The 20,400-nt window shown below is 41.2% G+C and overlaps 2 protein-coding genes across 8 annotated transcripts in view; one reads left to right on the top strand and one right to left on the bottom strand.

Annotated features, from left to right (window-relative positions):
* The first annotated feature begins 449 nt into the window (after positions 1–449).
* LOC111974777 (zinc metalloproteinase-disintegrin-like berythractivase) lies at positions 450–13,547 on the top strand. The gene is made up of 22 exons (XM_024002770.2): positions 450–560; positions 1,739–1,824; positions 2,020–2,096; positions 2,386–2,464; positions 2,561–2,637; positions 2,731–2,914; positions 3,183–3,245; positions 3,497–3,568; positions 3,900–4,069; positions 5,296–5,377; positions 6,555–6,688; positions 6,968–7,145; positions 8,002–8,091; positions 8,639–8,834; positions 9,565–9,670; positions 9,793–9,949; positions 10,075–10,161; positions 10,937–11,030; positions 11,272–11,380; positions 11,541–11,631; positions 11,744–11,833; positions 11,950–13,547. Exons 1-22 carry the CDS (start codon positions 503–505, stop codon positions 11,977–11,979), a joined length of 2,310 nt encoding a protein of 769 aa, XP_023858538.1. The 5' UTR covers positions 450–502; the 3' UTR covers positions 11,980–13,547.
* A 211-nt stretch (positions 13,548–13,758) lies between these two features.
* ppp3cca (protein phosphatase 3, catalytic subunit, gamma isozyme, a) overlaps positions 13,759–20,400 on the bottom strand; it is a 74,619-nt gene continuing 67,977 nt past the window's right edge. For 2 of the 7 annotated variants that reach the window (XM_024002323.2, XM_024002324.2), the window contains exons 13-14: positions 19,088–19,114; positions 16,799–17,028 (exon numbers count right to left, since the gene is read on the bottom strand). In XM_024002323.2, the coding sequence (XP_023858091.1) occupies positions 16,886–17,028; positions 19,088–19,114 (170 nt within the window). In that variant the 3' untranslated portion in view covers positions 16,799–16,885. Of the gene's footprint in view, positions 17,029–19,087; positions 19,115–20,400 lie in introns of all 7 variants that reach the window. The other 5 variants (XM_024002320.2, XM_024002321.2, XM_024002325.2 and 2 more) reach the window with 4 other exon arrangements.

Below are 20,400 nucleotides of genomic sequence, written 5' to 3'. Positions count from 1 at the left end.
GACTCAGTGATTGGTCAGTGTGATAAGTGGTGAATATTGCTTACAGGTAATTCAAATTTTCTGATTAAATGTGTCCGATGTTTTGAAAAATATATCGAGATAGATACCAAATCAAATGTCATTTGTCATACGTGCCAAATATATATATTCTCATTGTACCCTTAGTCACAACATTACAGAGATTAACTAAGTAAATACATTTGTTCATACAGTACCTTTCACTTTATAGTGCACTACTGGTCAAAAGTAGTGTACTTTATAGGGAATAGGGTGCCATTTGGGAAACACAGACACTTTAGCAAGTCGTGTGTACACTAGCTATGACTAACAGGAAGTGGCCATGAAAACCACTGGGCCATGAAAAACAAACTCCATCACTGACAGGCTGGGGCCGCCCAATAAGGTGTGGCCTGTAGATGGTATCACATGAGCATGCAAACAGGTAACCCATTAAGCCCCTCAGACCATCACTTGTGTTTCAGTAGCTGTCTGCACTTCGACAATGACACATAKACTTCTATTGTGGATCTTTACTCTAACTGCATGCCGCAATCTCTCAGGTAAGCCATTTGATACACCCGTCTCCTCACAGCACAATGACACAGGTTAAGCCCTTGTCAGCCATATTCAAAGGGCACTTTATTCAGACTAGTTGCACTAACAGTACAGTGAGTGTATAGATATAGAGAGAAAAATCGCTAAATTGCAATCTGGATTTTTTTTTTACTGCTATATTGATAGTAAATGTTGCAATTGTATAACAAGGGAACAACATTCCCACCTTTTCATTGTCAATAATTCAATTMTGCCCATATTCTTGATGTTAATAAGCTCACTGGTTAGAGACCACAAATCAACCAAATCCGCTGAACAGCACTGCAAATAGCTCTATATTCAAAATACTGACTGAAGAAGAATTGTTCAGAGATTCAATTATTTCATCACTTTCTACTGTGTTTTTGTGGTTTAAGTAAAATATTTTTTACTCAGACACCCTCAACCCATTCAAAACRTCCCAATCCACCAGTCAAGAATCACTGATTTATAGTGATAAATCCTTAGCTGTCTCATTCTCACAGCGACTATTGGGAAACATCCATTTAGTAGTGTTAGTAAGTGTTGACACACCAGGTACAGTATGGATGGAATGACAAGGCAGAGATTATTGCATTATCTGGTAAACTCAAACTGATTGTGGTGGACATCGCCCATATGTCAAAACCTTGTGCTGTGGAAGTGTCTGGAAACGAGATGACCAATTTTAATGACATAATTCCCAATGTTCCTCTACGGCCCAATCATGGCTCAATGGGCCAAGGTCAAGTACAAATCAAACAGGCCTGACAGAGAACAAGAAAGGGTAATAAGGAAAAACAAAAAACATCTATCCATGTGTCAGCCTTTGATATACACTCTCTAACAAAACAGCACCTAGTATAATGATCATATACCAGGGTCAAACAGCCTGTGTTCATCATGTATCTGAGCTATTCATACTGTAGTTTTAATGAATTAATGAAATGCATTGAATATAAGGAAAGCTGGGGTTATACTGCTGCAGTTCAAGGGTAAAACACTGCTATACTGCCATCTGACTGTTCCTTACCAATGGACCAGTCAATGCCTGAAAACAAGGTTCAGGTTATGACACGTTTGGAYTAGAATGGAGACAGACAAAGATGGTCCATTCTTGAATTCTCTCTATCCCTCATCGTTCTCTCTCCTTCTCTCCCCACAGTGAGTCATGGTCCTCTTGAAGGGGTGAGGGACTATGAGGTAGTCCGACCCATCAGACTACATACTCTGCAGAAAAGAGAAACCGAGGTAGATTCGTCTCCTGTTCTTCCTTCCTGCACAGGAGCTGTTTTGCTGTGAATTACTCTGTAGACATCAATGCCAACCTATTCTTTGTTAACAATTGTGTTTACTGCTTGTAACAAAGTGGTATAAGAGACCATGTTAATATACTGAGGAGAGATTATATCTATGGTATCAACTAATCCTAATCCTCTCMCTCAGTCATCCAGGCCAGAAACGTTGAAGTATGCAATGAGAGTGGGTGGGAGAGACATTGAGATGCATCTGGAGAAGAATAGGTATGTACTCTGGCAAAAGACTCCTATCTCATTCTCCAAAATGTTAACTTCTCACACAAGTAGGATTATCACATGCTTCTTCTTTCCCCTAAATAAGGAACGGCACTATGTGGAGAACTGTCTTTCCACAGCTTATCTTAGTTCCCATTTGTAGCCACACACTGCATCCTCAAATATATTTAAAAAAATACATGAATTTTGTTATCACCTCATGAATTCCTTTGAACYTGTAGGTCAGTCTAAGGAAATGATGTAATAAATAACTTAATAAAAAAAAAAATCCCCTCAGGGAATTACTCACTAAAGACTATAGTGAGACTTACTACACTGAGGATGGCACACCAGTCACCTCTACGCCTCAGGATATGGTAAGTGATTAGAACATACCCTTGATAGGTAGGCTCTTTACAAGTGTCTTGATTAAGGCCCTTTAACCTCGCCTTCTACTTAATTCTCTTCTCCAGGATCACTGCTACTATCACGGGAGTATTGTGGATGACAGTGAGTCTACGGTCAGCATGAGCACCTGCGATGGACTCAGGCAGGCAGCCCTACATTTCTATTAGTCCACAGTGAAACACTATTTCATCCCCCAAATCGATTGTATAATGTCTATTATGTGTTTTTATTTTAGTGGATATTTCAGAACGGCCGCCCAAAGGTACCTGATTGAGCCCCTGTCAGGGGGGGATGATGGTGATCACGCAGTGCTGAAATACGAGGACCAGATCCCCAAGCCTGTGGTGTGTGGAGTCACTAATACTACCTGGAACGAAGACTACCCTTCCATTACTGGCAGGAGCCGTTCTCGAGCCTCAGTAAGACATCCAATCTATGAATACACCTAAAATGTCCCTAGTTAAATATAGTCTGATATTCCCTAACAGGAAATGATGTGTTCTGATGAAGGCCATTGATGGCCGAAACAACACCTTTTTAACTTTGCGCGAATAAAACATCGAGTTTTTAGTGGTGAGCGAGCGTTGAGCCATTTCAATGATGATCCCAATAGTTTTTTGGTTGCACCTCAACTCACGTTGGTTTAGCGCCCTACACTTCTAACCGCAACGTTTTCCTGTTTACTAGGGTCCATCTATACTTCAACAGCAAAAATATGTTGAGCTTGTCCTCGTTGCAGACAACCGTGAGGTAAGAACTGACAATACACCAAAAACACAAGTACCTCACTTCTACCCGAATCAACACAATAAACTTCAACATTTCATTCTTATCATTCTTTCATTCTTATCATTTATTTTATATTATTATATTCAGGAAAGCAACGCAATATCTATAAAATAATGTTAATAATCATATCTAATTAGTGAGTAATGCATTGTGACAAGATGTCCATTGTTCTCGTGCGCACACTAAAACATATTGCATCCATACCGTTTCAGTACAAGAAGATGGAGAGTAATCGGGGAGAGCTGCGTAAGAGGATATTTGAAGTGGTTAACTTTGTCAACATGGTGAGTCAGTCACATGGTGATGCCAGCTTTACATACCTATAAGATCCCCTTACAGCACCATGTCCCTGCTGGCCTGGTATCCGAATATCAAACACCTTCATATTTAATCCGTTTCTCAGAACTCTTTTGTCTTCTGGCTCTGCTTGTACAGTACTTGTTTGCTTCTCTGCCTTAATGAAGGTCATTCAACTCAAACCTCTCTATTTTTTWATTGCTTTCCAATGAACTGTAATGGTTTCCAGGATACCGATTAGGAGTAGTTCTGGTAAACCACCCCTAATTGTTTTAATGCGGAGAGTCTAACCTAACCATGAAACAAATTTGCCTGCAGGTGTATAAGCCTCTCAACACCTTTATTGCCCTGGTTGGTCTGGAGGTGTGGTCAGACAGCGATAAGATATCAGTGACCGCCCCTGCTGGTGCCACCCTGGACGCCTTTACCACGTGGAGGAACAACGACCTGGTCAAGACTAAGCCCCATGACAACGCACACCTCATCAGGTAGGCCATGACGGACACACCTTATTAGGTAGGCCCCAACACAAACCTCATCACGTAAGCCCCAACTCACACCTCATTGGGTAGGCCTGGACATACACACGTCATCAGGTAGGCCACAACGCAATCTAATCAGGTAACTATAGGACTCGGCCAAAGAAATTGAATTGTTTATCTAAATGTCCTCACCTCTATCTCTGACTGGTTGAAGTGTTTCATCTCTGTGAGGCACTCATAMTTGAGTATAAGGTAAACAGTGAATATAAAATAAGAGGCAGATAACATTCACTTTGAACATGAACGCAAGTCCTCCAATGTCTGCCAAACCATGAAATGTTTGGTTTGGGGACACTCTTTTCACGCCACTTCGACACAGCTACGACCGGAAGTGATTTTTGTAGCAGGTTAGGTGATKATTTTTTGCTGACTCTAATTATCCTAACCTGCTACAAAAAAGGTAACTTCTGGTCGTAGCGGTATCGAAGTGGCGTAAAAACAGTTTTTCTCATATAGTGTGTGCTTGTCAGACATCTTTATAGGGTCAGCTGATGGTCACCTGATTAGGCCATCTTGGTTTGGAACATTTTTATTCTTGATAGACTCATATTGAAGAATTCATAACATGGGTATTTGACATCAGAATCAGAATCTTCTTTATTCAACAAGTACATTAAAGCAATAAGGCCTGAAGACGGGTGGTATATGGCCAATATACCACGCCTCAAGGCTGTTCTAATGCACGACACAGTGCCTGCACACAGCTCTTAGCCGTGGTATATTGGCCATATACCACAAACCCCCGAGGTGCCTAATTGCTATTATAAACTGCTTACCAACGTAATTAGAACAGTAAAAAAAAAAAAAAATTGTCATACCTGTGGAATACGGTCTGATATACCACAGCTTTCAGCCAATCAGCATTCAGGGCTCGAACCACCCAGTACATAATTACACATAGTAAATGTAAATGTAATACCCAGTCCACAGACATCATACAGATACAATATCAGTATTTCGGTGACTGAGGACAAAAGTTTGTGAACAAAAACAGCTGGCAATGTGTCTCTAATATTCAGTAGCTCATCCTGAGTAAAAGTAATCCGCATTCGTCGCAAATCCATGAGTAAACAAACAAAAACAACGAATACATGGGCAGCACAAAAACACTGTGGCTGACATGTATACATACGTATGTGGGGTTGATATGTTTCTTGTTCCCTGTGTTTCAGTGGCATTGACTTTGAGGGATCGACGGTGGGTCTGGCCTTCATCGGGACACTATGTTCAGGTCATTCAGCTGGGGTGGTGCAGGTAAAGTACATTCATTAGGTCTACATTTGCCTACACAATAAGCTGCCATTGTTTGAAATGTGGTAGTAGGATCGTTTTTGCTTGAGGAATTGAAGTAAAATGGGACAATGGAGAGGTTCTACCAAGTTTTCAAACTGTGACGTTTACAAAGCAGAAAGAGTGAAAGTTGAATTGCAAGATTAACTTCTTTAGAAATAGTTGTGAGAAAATTGGCATGGTAATGAAATGTACTTTACGGTCCCGTGTGGCTCAGTTGGTAGAGCATGGTTCTTGGGTTCAATTCCCACAGGAATACAAAAAAAGTAAAAAAAAATGTATGCACTCACTACTTTAAGTCGCTCTGGATAAGAGCATCTACTAAATGACTCATGTGAATTTTTTTTATGAAAAGTGTAATCATTAGCCCCAGAGAAGTCATTAAAGAGTTCTCTGGGGCTAGTTAGGGACCATCAATAAATTACACAATGTAAATGGGACAATATTTTCATGTTGCACACCTTTAGTTGTCTCATTAAATGTTTTCAATAATTGTATATGAATTTCTACAACTTATAGTTGGTTTGAGGTTTTTAAGTCATTGAAATTTGGAGCTATTGACATCATTTTTATTTCCCATGTACATTGTGTAATTTACTGATGGTCCCTAAATAGCCCCATAAGGATATCGAATGTCATTGGGCATTACGATCAGGTTGCATGCAGCTGCGCTATTAATTGATGATTACTTCAGTGCTGTGGGCATTTGGGCAGTATTTAAACAAACCCAATCCAAGGGGGGAAAAAGTACCCTTTATTCTGTGACATACAATTGTTTCATAAATCTCAGTTTTGGACGAGACTYATTATATGAGCAAAAGTATCCTATTTACACTTTGTAGTAAATTTTGACAGTAGAATAAATGTTTCTGACTCATATCAATGCAACGTAGGAATTTTCAAAAGGAGAAGTTGCTTTTTGCTCTTTAACTTATCTAATCAACCATCATTCAGAACAAGATGTCTKAATCAGAAAAAGGAAGCTCGATTAGATCTTAGCACATTTTGAGAGAATGAGACAATGACAGTCATTCTATATCAATTTAATCTCTAACCTATTCATTCAGGTTAGTTTCACTGATAGAACATGTCATCAAACACAGTCAATTCTATTTCATGTTAACTATTTACTTCCTTACAGGATCACAACCCCCGGGCCATAGCTGTGGGGGCAACATTGGCCCATGAGATGGGCCACAATCTGGGCATGAACCACGATGACTCCAGTGCCTGTGCTTGTTCTGGGAATAGCTGTATAATGGCTGGGGCCCTCAGGTAAGGACTGTTATTATGAAACGTTTCAAGATATACAGTATAATGTTGTGACTAGATTGGAATGCTATCAATGATAAACCATATGATTGATTGCAGTTTACAAGCAAGAGGGAACTTGTATTCAAGAATACTTACAGGCATTGTTTTCTCTGCTCATAACACACACAGAGCAGCCATACAGTACTGACCCCTTGGACAGCACAGTGGTTTGTACTACAGTGGTTATATTGAAAGTCAGTATATGACCTTATAGGTAACTTAACAGTTTTTTTCTTTCAGCTGGGATATCCCAAAGTCATTCAGTAGCTGCAGTAGTTTGAGCTATGACCAGTTCCTGAATAATCGTAACCCTGAGTGCCTACTGAACAAGCCAGACTACCGAAATGTGGAATCAACCCCAGTGTGTGGGAATGGCTTTCTGGAGAAAGGAGAGGAGTGTGATTGTGGCTCCCTGGAGGTGAATTAACCTTCTCATTCTATTCCATCTACCCACCATTTAGATCAACAATGTGGCAATTAAATCAGACAAAAGTTGGTTCTCGTGGAGTTAATACAAGTGTGTCAAGTGATTACATTGCATTTCTGGGAATGACATTTAAGTTTTACCTGCGTGGTCTTGCCTGTTTTCCTTAACTAGGGTCAAAATGGAGAATGCCTTTGACAAGCACAGGCCTATCCTGATATATATATATATATATCCGCCACCACCCGCCTTAGAAAAACGTACATATTTACCCAGTTTGGGAATGTCTCTTCAAATGAGTACTGACATAGCAGTAATGCAATGATAAGATTCACTAGATGACTCACATTTCCAGACTTTGTAGTCTATACATTTCCCCACATAGTATAATAGTCATGGCTATATGGTGATCTGGTAGAGGAAACTTTGAAAATAACAATCCATGAACATCTGTTTACATTCCAGTCAGAGGGAGTTAGGTGTGCAGTTTAGTCAAGTCAATCTGTCCAGACCTGTTAGTCAGTCGGATAAGATACCATCTTTTTGTGTACCTGTCTTGCTAAACTACACCTCTCCTGCCAAGTCGTGTTTGCATCAGATGCTTGTAATTCCTATTTATAGCCTACTAAGGTACAATGTTTGTTTTACTTAGAGTGTCTTACTGCGGTATAATACTCTAGAGGTAAACATGGAGTGGGGAAACCCCTTGGTATCTAGTTAAAGCCTACACATACATAGTGGCTTGACTTTGAGACTTTTACACACTGGTACATTATGTTCTCATTCCTTACTAACTTTCTGATCTCGTCATAGCATTATCATAATGACATGTAGGATGTTGATGTTATAGGAGTGTACAAACCCTTGCTGTAATGCCACCAGCTGCACACTGACCAAAGGCTCCGAGTGTGCTGCAGGAGAGTGCTGTGAAGACTGTAAGGTGAGACCCGACCACATATCAACCATGCCTCTGTCTGCTCTAGATATCCGGATGTGTTCCTTTGATACTACAGCCCTCTTGAGAACATGCAGCAGACACGTATATTGAAGACATTTCACTTGCATTCGTCGAGGGTTCGAGACCTGCTCCCTGCTGTTTCATTACATTGGTGTCAGAAGTGATCGGACCTTGCATCCACGACGCGCTCTTTGAAAGGAGTGAGTAGTGTAACGACCCTGGGTTTATAAGCGCGGAAATCGACTCTGCGGCACATTCGATCGCGCGCCCGACCTCGGGCTAGAAGGTCGAGCGTTCGAGACCCTGTCTCTTATACACATCTAGATGTGTATAAGAGACAGGTGTCTACCCTGGGTTTATAAGCGCGGAAATCGACTCTGCGGCACATTCGATCGCGCGCCCGACCTCGGGCTAGAAGGTCGAGCGTTCGAGACCTGCTCCCTGCTGTTTCATTACAATGCATCCTATACTCATGACTGTCGGAACACTAACAAGCTAGTGAACATAGCAACAACCACTCTCTCCACAGATCATGGCCTCGTCCACAGAGTGCAGAAGGAAACATGATGACTGTGACCTAGCGGAGTACTGCACAGGGAATTCAGCCGTCTGTCCTGAGGACGTCTTCTCCGTCAATGGGATCTCCTGTGACAGAGGGAGGGGCTACTGCCTCAACGGCCAGTGTCCACAGCATCACGACCAGTGTGTGAAAATGTATGGCCCATGTAAGTGTGAAAGCATTTCCCTCTGTCTCGTCATCACGGAGTCACCTCTCATCAGATCAGGTGATGTAGGTAGCTAGCTCTTCTGGTTCATCTTCTCATGCTGCAAACTTTCTGTTGCTTGTCTTTTTTTTTAGATCCATTTTCTGTCATGAAATGGTCAAGTCAAGTGTATTCTAATGCATGTTTAAAGTGTGGAGGACACAATAGTCACTTTTGTRGTTGCAGCCTTTTTGACACGTGGTAATTCAGCCCAGAAGGGAAACACGAGCGTGGTCGTGTCAGCAGATATTGCACCAATTTGATTCAAACTCTACTTACATGCTATTTAAATTTGACCAATTCTACAAATGCTTCTTCAATGCCGGATGTCATGCGCAACCATGCCCTGGTGTCTCTTGCTACCTTTGCTGCTGTAACTAGCTGTTACTCGCTATGCTTGCGGTTTCTGATATCCCACCACCACCACKKKAGCCCCCCCCCYCCCCCAGAACCTGTGGGTTCTGTTTCTTCCGTCGGGATATTTGATATAGCATATGATGCTCATTGCCTGTAGTTATATTATCATCTTCATATGACGCTTCGCTCTGGCAGATACCCTGAAGGAGCAGAGCCCTAACGCCAAGACTATGCGTTGTAATATTTTCTAATACATGGTTAAACGTACACGTGGTGTTTCCTTTCTGAACTACTCTAATGCATTGTGTAACATTGGGTGTTATTCCCTCCTCAGCTGCTGAAAAGGCCACAACGTACTGCTATAACCAGAACACCAGAGGACTGTACTACGCCTACTGCAGACGGCCTTCACAGGACCAGTTCATCCCCTGCCAGAGCCAGTGAGGCCGAACAAGCAATACCATGTCATTTCAATAGGCTGCTTTTACTACTCAGATTGTGGTGTTGCTTATTTAAGCGGCATGTCACTGATAGGACTCCCTCCTGTGGCTCTCCTCTGTAGAGATGTGCAGTGTGGGAAACTCTTCTGCAAGAACGGTAACGATAACCCCAACTATGGTCGCATGGTGAAATTCTCCGACTGCAAAGCCACATTCTACGGTGATCACACCAGTGACCTTGGACAGGTGAACACGGGGACCAAGTGTAATGATGGGAAGGTAAGGTTACTTTTTGTCTGTTGCTGCTGGGGCTACCTCTAGTTTTTGGAAATTAAATCAAATTGAATGTGTACCGTGTTATTTTCTCTTTTATTCTTGTGCCCATTCCTGTCTTCTATTCTAAGGTGTGCAGCAAGAACGAGTGTGTGGATCTTGAGACAGCCTACGGACCCAAAGCCACCAACTGCTCAGCCCGGTGCAAAGGACATGCTGTGAGTACAGCACCCCCTGTCTCTGGTTTGGTATTTGTGAGCTCAGGATGAAACACTGCTATAAGGAGCATAGGCCATTGACGAATGTCCTCCATTATCATTCGGTTTGAGGCAAGATTTTCCAGGCCTCACCAGTTGAGGCTACTTTCTGTCATCTCTGCTTGGATGTCTCCCCTCCAAGTGTTTCTTGGTTGCGCTTTCTTTTTTTTCTCTTGAGGATGAAAACTGGTAAAAAGGCAAACTCATTTTGAATTACATACCTACTGTAGGAAAAAAAGGATAATATTTTKTTTCTAATGATGTCAACTTTTTAATTCTCAACTCCAAATATTGAGCAAATTACACTCATTGGATTATTTGACATAGGCTTTGAAAACGCACCCGTGAATAGGCTACCATTACGGCAATTTGCTGCTGGTAAGCTTTCTTGACTTGGAATTACATTTTTGCCAACACATGGCTAACCTTTGTTTAACCAGCTAAACAACTGCTCTTAGCAAAAATGTGTTTGGTGTCACCTTTCATGCTGATAGGCTATGTTAAAGTTTACACTTCCTCTTCCAATTTGTATGTGGGAAGGTCAAAATAACGAAACTATCTACCAAATCTATTCATTTRAAAATATTGATTACTTCGTCTTCCCATTATCATTCACCTTTTTGTTAATGCATTATGGGGTTGCCGGTTTGCCCGGGAGGGGGTTCCCTAGGCAAGTAAAGGTTGAAGACCCCTGCCTTTATTATAATGTATGCATTTCTGTGTTGTGACACTGCAGGAGTGTAATCACAGAATGGAGTGCCAGTGTGAACCTGGATGGTCACAGCCAGGCTGTGATACAAAGGATGGAAGCTTCACGGGCCTCTCCAGAGGTAAAGACATAAATCAGAAAATCGTGTTTAAAAAAAAAATACGGTTTCAATTGATACAAGGGATAAGCCTTTACTTTATTTACATGTTACTACAATATTGCTAGAGTAATTAGTGTTACTACAGGTATTTGAGCATCGTTATGTAACGTTTTGCCAATAGTTATGGTCTGTGTTTTCATTGTATTCAACTTCTGTATAGACCTTTCCTTAACCTTGCCAACCTCTCTATGTGTGATTGTAGAAGGAGTGATTGGCATTGCAGTGACAGTCTCTCTGCTGCTCCTGGCTGCTATTGCTGGGGCAGTGGCTGTGTTCCTAAAGAAGAGACGACAGTCCCCCACTCTGCCTAGGTTAGTCCACCACGTGGGGCATATATAAACATTCACTGCCAAGATTATTCTTTGATAAATTAAGATGTACTTAATTGTCAGGTCTCCATTGTAAAATACGTATTCTGACATCAATGGGACTTCCTGGATAAAAATACAAATCTGTCTGCTCATCCACCAGCCACCATACCCAGAAGAAAATCCATGAAGTGGACAACCACATCCATAACAAACTGCCAATCCCCAGCCAAAACAAAGCTATGCCACAGCAGGTAATGAAATACCTTTTGATTTATACAGTATCATCTCAATGTTGGTCTTGGTTGATAAGATTCTTGTGTCCGTGGACTGTTGCCTATTTATTAATCGCTTTACTATTTCCAGCCCAAGCGACCAAAAGTAGCTCCGCCCCCACCCCCTCCAGCTGCTAACCAATCACAAGCCCCGGTCTATGACTTCAGGGCCGCACGACAGGTAAGAGACTATTAGCATAATTTTAGATATTACAAATGGCACATAGGTGAATTAATCCATTTAGATATGAACGGGAATAACATTTAGTATTAAGTAAATATTTCTCTCTCTCTCAGGCTCTGAGACCACCACCACCACGTGTCTGATGTCAACATCTAAAGGAGAAGAGTGGAAACAGGAGGATCTCAAACCTTACCAAGACCTCAAATGCAGGGCCACAACAGCCAGAGCACAGTCAGTCCAGAGACCTCACTTCTTTGGGATAATTTTACAGAACCCTAGACTAGAGACAAGTTGGCTCTGCCACCACTTCTGAAAAAGCCTGGTCCCAGATCTCTTTGTTCTCTGGCCAACTCCATTGCTCATTGTTTGGCATGACAATGAGTGACAAGGAATTGGCATGATGGCACAAACAGACTGGCACTCAGGCTACCTATGAAGCTCAAGGAATGTGTTTGTGCCAATGATGTGCATGATGGGTAAACTCAGTATAGTGACAAATATGGAATGGACTGAGGAGTCCTCTTTTTACGAGGAACGTCTTAAAAAAATGACACATTTTAGTATTTATTTGTCACTGCCATGTGAGGGAGTGAGTGTTCAGTATGTGATAATATGCCATTTATTTTTGTACTATTACATTTGTCAATGGTGACTGTTTATTCCCGACTTTGGCTGAGTACTGAGTCTACAGTAAATATTTTTTATTAATTCAAAGTATTACTGAGGACAGCCATTGCTGACTAAAGTTCTGTATAAAAAAAAATTACACATGCTCAATACTGATAAAGTTCCTCAATTTTAGATTGAGGAAGTCTAGTGAGCAAGAATTTACATTTTATTTTTAAAAAATTAAAAAAAGATTTTTTTTGGGGGGGGGGGACATTCTTAAATGATGCACAACTAACTGCAACTCTGCAGCCACAGATAATACAACTGCAAAACTATTCAGACCCCTTGGATTTTGTCACAAAGTGGGATTAAAATTGATTTGTCATTTTGGCAATCAACACAATACTGTAATCTATGCATAAAGTCAAGGATTTTTWAAAATGTATTTTTTAAGATTAATAAAAATGTAACTAAAATAGTCATTGCATAAGTATTCAGCTCCCTGAGTCAATACATGGTAGAAAGACCTTTGGCATAGATTACAGCTGTCAGTCTTCTTGGGGAAGTCTAAGATATTTACACACCTGGACGACTATGTATCTAGGTGATTTAATACAAAATCCACAGCATTATATTAACCATGTTTAAAGAGATATTCAATGTCTGGTAGATGGGTAACAAACAAATCAATCACTGCCCTTCTTTTAAGCTTTTTAAAAGCTTCCTGGTCTGTAGTTGAATCTGTGCTCGAAATTCAATACTTGACTAAGGGACCTTAAATGTATGAATGAGGAAGGAGGAAGGGTTAGTCATTCCAAAATCATGTCAACCCCTATTATTGTAACTTGTGATTTGTTAAGCCAAAATGTACTCCTGAACTAATTTAGGCTTGACTAAACAAAGGGGTTGAATACTTATGCAACAATATTTTAGTACTGAATTTATAAAAAATAAAGTGTTCTGAAATCCAAGGGGTCTGAATACTTTTGCAAGGCACTGTATCTGTGTGTGAAAGTGTCTGATTTGCCATGACAGTATACTATTACTTGAACAGCATTTTCTGTAATCACAATCTCTCGGATTGTAAAAAGATGCCACCTGATTAACATGTCAGGCATATTTTTTTTAAATATTTTCGACACGACTGTCCTGCTTATGTAGAACTTTGACATTTATAAACAACTATTCGGCGCGCAACATTTAGACACTGAAGTCTACCAGAGTACATGCATCCACCCATTCAACCAGACGTGTAGAGAATATATTAGCAACATGTAGTATAACTCCAGACAGCCACGACAGGGAGAACAAGAAACATTGCATTTAAATTTTATTTTTTAAGTGATACATCTACATAGATTTCATGGCCTCGCATGACAAGCACTGTACTTGACAAAATTCTTTTTCTCACCCTTTTTACAGCTATTAAGAGACTTTAATTACAAATATTTTTGTACATTCGAGATATGTTTAGAAACTGACAAGAGGTGAGAAAAACGGCCCTCCCACGGGGCCTGTACTTGCTCTAACTCGGAGCACAATACAGTGAAGAGAAACAAATCACATTTTTAAATACAAACAAAAGCATCTGGGCCATGACACAACTCAGATGAACCTGACCCATGTTGAGTTGAAACAGGCTCCAAGATCTCTCCATGACCACTGCTGAACACAAGAATGGGACATTCTGATTTCCCTTCTCCACACCAGTCACACACAGGTGTCGGCGTGTGTTTTGGTAGTGGCATGGCACATTGAATGCAACTCGTTTAAAAGCCTTACAATATATATTATAAAAGGGAAAATTCACATGAGAATAAAAATCTTAAAAGCTTTTCTTGAATGATAAAACACAATAGAATAACTACATGTGGCGCGACGGGAGGAGTGTCAGACAAGCAGTTGTAGCCCCCAAAAATCTAGGGCTAAAACTAAGCACCGGTTCATTGAGTCACAAGTCCTAAAGAATCAAGTCAATCCTTAAAGGGTTGAGAGTGGGTGTTATAAAAGTAGTGTCAGTTCCTGCCATGGAGGAACAATTACTATGTACCAAAAAGGTGTTAAGACCATATAATACTCACAATCAAATTCATTCAGAAATTACTACATGATCAATGTAGAGACACTGTAGGTCCACAGCTTTGCTCTACCACAGATCGTGAAAACTGTGTCATAGGGAGCGATAACTCATAGGATGGACAAAGAGCCACTAAAGAGAATGGAAATTCCGATAACATCAAATCTTCACAGCGTCACACTGAAAGACTCAATCCACTCCTCTTCAGGGTACTGCTTTCCTCAAACCGCTAGCAACTAAAACACTGAATTGGAGCCAATTTGGAGGCCAGCTTTCCCTTACGTTTACAACATTGGAGTCATTCGAACGCATCTGCATCACATCAACAGTAGATGGAGACATTGACACAGCTTTTGCCAAGAAACGCCCCAAATATTCATTTATGTAGCGTTGACAAGAAAAGCAGTATGAAATCAAACTAAGCGTCGTTATTATTTCAACAGAGAAATCTTATCTAAAACATAAAATAATGAACACGCGGAAGCTTCAGTTCATTTTGGGACATATCTGTGGCGTTACCATTTGCTCCATGGGAAAGATTTCTCCACCATCTTGTCACGGAGGGCATTGAGAAGACGACACCACTGGTTGCTCTTCCCTWGTGTTTAGTATGTTTCTTCACCATGAACCATGATGACTTTCTTCCTTRCACATTCAGCACATCACTCTCAAGAAGAGTAGGCCGCTCCCCGCTCAATGTCCCAGAAAAGCTAACCAAATGGGGGCACCACACACCCAAGGTACTGGTGGCTGTCTTCAATACATACCGTCGGCCTATATCCCTTTTGAATCAGACTTTGGTTTTGCAGAATATCTACACCGAGGGTACAAAACATTAAGAACACCTGCTCTTTCCATTACATAAACTGACCAGGTGAATGCTATGATCCTTTATTGAKGTCACTTGTACATCCACTTCAAATTAGTGTAGATAAAGGGGAGGAGACAGGTTAAAGAAGGATCTTTAAGCCTCGAGACAACGGAGACATGGATTGAACGAAGTATGGTAGTAGGTGCCAAGCGCACCGGCTTGAGTGGGTCAAGAACTGCAACACTGCTGGGTTTTTTCATGCTCAACCGTTTCTCGTGTGTATCAACAATGGTCCACCACCCAAAGGACATCCAGCTAACTTGACACAACTGTGGGAAGCATTGGGTTCAACATGGGCCTGCATCCCTGTGGAATGTTTTCAACACCTTGTAGAGTCCATGCCTCGACGAATTGAGGCTGCTTTGAGGGCAAAAGGGGTGCAACTCAATATTAGGAAGGTGTTCCTAATGTTTTGTACACACAGTGTATATATTATATAACCCCCCCCTCCCCACACTGGTAGTAACTGTTGGTTAGTGACAGCTTGCAAAACAACTATCAAAACACTATGCAGAACACCTAACACTAGAAAAACGAATCACCGTCCAGTGATACATCACATCAATGATCGTAGCAAACTAGGATCAATTCTTCCATAGCCTTTTTTTACATTCTTTGACAAATCATTTTGAAATTCTGGGCAGTTTCTCAAGGATTGACTAAAGGCTGTCAAATTAAATCCTGTTTAACCTAACTATAAAATATAGGAGCAACAAGTTGACCCAAAGCAGCATAAATAGCATTCAGTGGTTTTAAGGTTTTTACCAAAGAAATTGGACAGAAGAACAAAACAGTTCTACTGAACTTCTGCTGGAGGTATAAAATAATATTCTGCAATGGTGTCAAATCGTTCCCTTCATTATTTTCTCTCTACTTAACACACATAATATTCTTTAAAAATGGACAAACATGTATGAGAGCACACAAACTGTAGATATCTGTAGATTCAGTCAACTTTCCCTTGCAAAGCACATAAAATAACAATAGAAACACTTTAATTGACTAATAAAGGATAAGGTCTCCTTTACTAGCTACCTCAATCATCAACTCAAATTTACAAAATGGTCTTTATCTTTGACATTTACCATAGTTATATGCTTATTTGAACGTCTTAGAAATGTATGCTTTCACTCAAATTGTAGCCTTACATAATATACCTAATATACTTCATTTAATAAATAAAATCGTTTTTTTTMTTTWTTTTCATGGTTGTACTCTGTGGTGGCTGAAACCATTCTCCCAGTGTGATGGCGTCTTCCCTACCTACATGTCCTGTGCTTGTCCAACTATAGGCCAGCTGGGTGAAGAGTCACAATGGGACAGAGAGAGAGAGAGAGAGAAATAAAGAAAGATAGAGGGAGATATAGAGAGAGGGAGAGATAGAGAGAATGAGGGAGATAGAAAACAGAGAGCGAGAGGAGATAGTTTTGGTGTATGAGACAGGGCCATGGCCTGGGTCTGGTGGGGATGAGAGAGGGGTCACTCTCCGGGCCTAGTCTGTGCCATTCTTGGGGGTGTTTGGGTTGACCGGCTGCTGGCCATCCTTGCGTGGGGGCATCCTCTCGTTGACTTTGTCCAGGCTCTGCGCCTCCGCAAAGTCCTTGATCTTCCTCGTGGGAGAGAAGCCTTGAATAGCTGGAAGGAAGAAAAGAGAGGGAAAATTAGAAATCACAGGAAAAAATGGTTTGAATGCTTCAACTTGAAATGTTTCTGAAAAATAGTTAGCCATCTCTTTTAAGGATCTGCAATAAGGATCTTCAGGTAAAACCTGCAAAATTAACCCATTAGTTTTGCCTTTATTGTGTCAAATTGTATGTCCTTAGTAAACTCAAGTTTCTTATGCTTACAAATGCAGGTAATAGCTGACAGTCCTTAGACAAACAGTGCAGACATACAACAGCTATACGTACGGTGAATACACAGTCCTAGTAATGTTGACAAAACCACAGCACAAGCTACAGTACAACACCTCACAGTGAATGTGGGACTTACTGTAAAATTCCAAGTGCCAAGTAAAAACCACAAAGAAAACATGGGCAAACGAGAGATATACTGTAAGTAACTATTCAACAACAACAAAAAACCAATAAGGCTAACATTTAGAATAAGAGYAAAATATGGACGTTTTACAGTTGACAATAGGAGAATGTGATCAATGAAACTGCACTCATAGAAAACAGATCTGCAATTTTAAATAACATCTTAAGTTAGTTGGTTTGTTAATGAGAAATGTATCATTGCAAGGCAAACATTAGTTGTAGTTGAAGGTGCACTACGCAGAAATCTGAAATTGCAAAAATTCTAATAGTCGCCTAATTTCCGTGGCAAAACAAGCAAGTATATTGTAGAGAATCATTGTACCATCTAAACTGTTGTGAAATATCTCTTCCATAAACAAAAATATAGTATTTTCAGCTGATGTACAAAACCGAAGGTAAAACACGCAAAAAAACGAATCTGGAAGCCTAGATATAGGTCACCTAGAACAGATCTACCGCTTCTTAGACTTGCTTTCAATGAGATTGACAGATCCATAACTCACATTTCTATGTGAATTTGGTCAACTTGCCCAAGAAGCTACATATTGCAGCTTTAATAGGTGGCTATAAATCAGGGGTCTTCCCCAATCCGGCCCGCGGGTGGTTTGAGTAAAAAAAATGACAATAATTTAACTACATTCATACAGTTTCTTGACCATGTCCAGCTCGCTAATAATCACCTAAATGAAAGTCAGACAGTCAGGGAGCATCGGAAATTCTAAAATCCATATGGCTAGAGGACTTTCTTCAGAACATGTTGACAGAGAGGAAATAAACTTTCAGTGCGGCCCTCCGGAACCTCGTTAAAGACTGAATGTGGGCCCCGGGCCAAAATGAGTTCGACACCCCTGCTATTAAACATGCTCTGACATCAACAAAATATATTTTGACAGAAACCAAACGACCTATTACTACTCCAAACGTGTATGCGATCAAAGAGGGTATCTGAATGCTAGAACAGTAACATGCCAACAGAAGCAGACAGTGACAGAGTAGCAACAGCCAAGCAGKGTAACAGGATTAGACTCTGAATATATCCCTGGATAGCCAGGAGGAGGAGGGAGGTGCTCCCTAGGCTAGCAGAGTCTTAGCTGGCTTTGCTCAGGGACGAGCTGCCTGCAGCAGTGGCAAGGAATCTAGCTCTCACCCATGTGACCTCTGCCTACAGCTGTTTGTTAACAAGTCTCTGTTTCTCAACATGTCACTGCTAGGCCAAATGCCTGACTCTCTGTATCGGTATCTATACCTGTAGCCTATCGGTGAAGACTGTGTTTAGGCTTTGCCCTTATGTTATCATTGTCAACATAGTGTAATTAGGACCCAGGAACCCAGGAATAATGTAACTATACAGTGCATGTTGAGGTTCAAGCTAAAGTCCTTCCTGCCAAATGGAGTGCKCACTGCTTGGGCATTTGAGTCCTATCATGCATGTACAGTAGTAGCAGGAACTGGTAATGCAAGAGCAGCAATTTTGCAAAGTGAAGTACACCAATCCATGACAAAAAACTCACAAATCACACACACAGTGAATATACAACAATAACAAAAGGAACATTTAAAAAGGGACAACAGGGGTGCATAAAGAATGAGGGCCCTGTTGGAAGGGTTAAAAGTAACAACACACTGAGGGAGGGATCCGGGGACCGCTTGCGTACCTTTTGCCTCCGCTGCCTCAGCGGCGGCTATGTAAATGTGAGTAGTGGTGAGAAGGAGAAAAGTGAGTCATCAATGCAAAGAACCAGAGATCATCAACCACAGAACAGACAGTCCGAATCATCCAAACAACCAATCATAGACGAGATCCCCCATTATCACCATCACAAATCAGAGAAAACAGGCAGGCAGGAGAAAAACATCCCTGACAAACAGAGGACAGGAATAATAATAATAATAATATAGAATTAGGTCGTGCTTACAGTCTATTCGGAAAGTATTCAGACCCCTTGACTTTTTCCACATTTTGTTACGTTACAGCCTTATTCTAAAATTGATTGAATATTTTTTCCCCCTCATCAATCTACACACACAATACCCCCTAAATGACAAAGCAAAAACAGGTTTTTAGAAAATTTTGCAAAAAACAAAATGATATCCTTTACTCTGTACTTTGTTGAAGCACATTTGGCAGCGATTACAGCCGAGTCTTCTTGAGTATGACGCTGCACCAACCTGTATTTGGTGAGTTTTTCCAATTCTTCTCTGCAGATCCTCTCAAGCTCTGTCAGGTGTTTGATTGGGTTCAAGTCTGGTCTCTGGCTGGGCAATTCAGAGACTTGTCCCGAAGCCACTCCTGCGTAGTCTTGGCTGTGTGCTTTGGGTCATTGTCCTGTTGGAAGTTGAACCTTCGCACCAGTCTGAGGCCCTGAGCGCTCTGGAGCAGGTTTTCATCAAGGATCTCTCTGTACTTTGCTCCATATATATTTTCCTTGATCCTGACTAGTTTCTCAGTCCCTGTAGCTAAAACACATCCCCACAGCATGATGCTGCCACCATCATGCTTCACTGTATGGATGGTGCCAGGTTTCCTAAAGACGTGACGCTTGGCATTCAGGACAATCTTGGTTTCATCAGACCAGAGKATCTTGTTTGTCATGGTCTGAGTCTTTAGGTGCCTTTTGGCAAACTCCAAGCGGGCTGTCATGTGCCTTTTACTGAGCAGTAGTTTCCGTCTGGCCACTCTACCATAAAGACCTGATTGGTGGAGTGCTGCAGAGATGGTTGTCCCTCTGAAAGGTTCTCCCATCTCCACAGAGGAACTCTGGAGCTCTGTTAGTGACCATTGGGTTCTTTGTCACCTCCCTGACCAAGGCCCTTCTCCCCTGATTCCTCAGTTTGGCCGYGCATGCAAGCTCTAGGAAGAGTCTTGGTGGTTCCAAARTTCTTCCATTTAAGAATGACGGAGGCCACTGTGTTCTTGGGGACCTTRAATTCTGCWGAAATTTCTGGGAAACCTTCCCCAGATCTGTGC

The sequence above is a fragment of the Salvelinus sp. IW2-2015 genome, linkage group LG15, assembly GCF_002910315.2.
Source record: "Salvelinus sp. IW2-2015 linkage group LG15, ASM291031v2, whole genome shotgun sequence".
NCBI classification, from domain to species: domain Eukaryota; kingdom Metazoa; phylum Chordata; class Actinopteri; order Salmoniformes; family Salmonidae; genus Salvelinus; species Salvelinus sp. IW2-2015.
The sequence above is the reverse complement of the archived record's forward strand: the minus strand, read 5'-3'. Positions and strand labels throughout refer to the sequence as shown.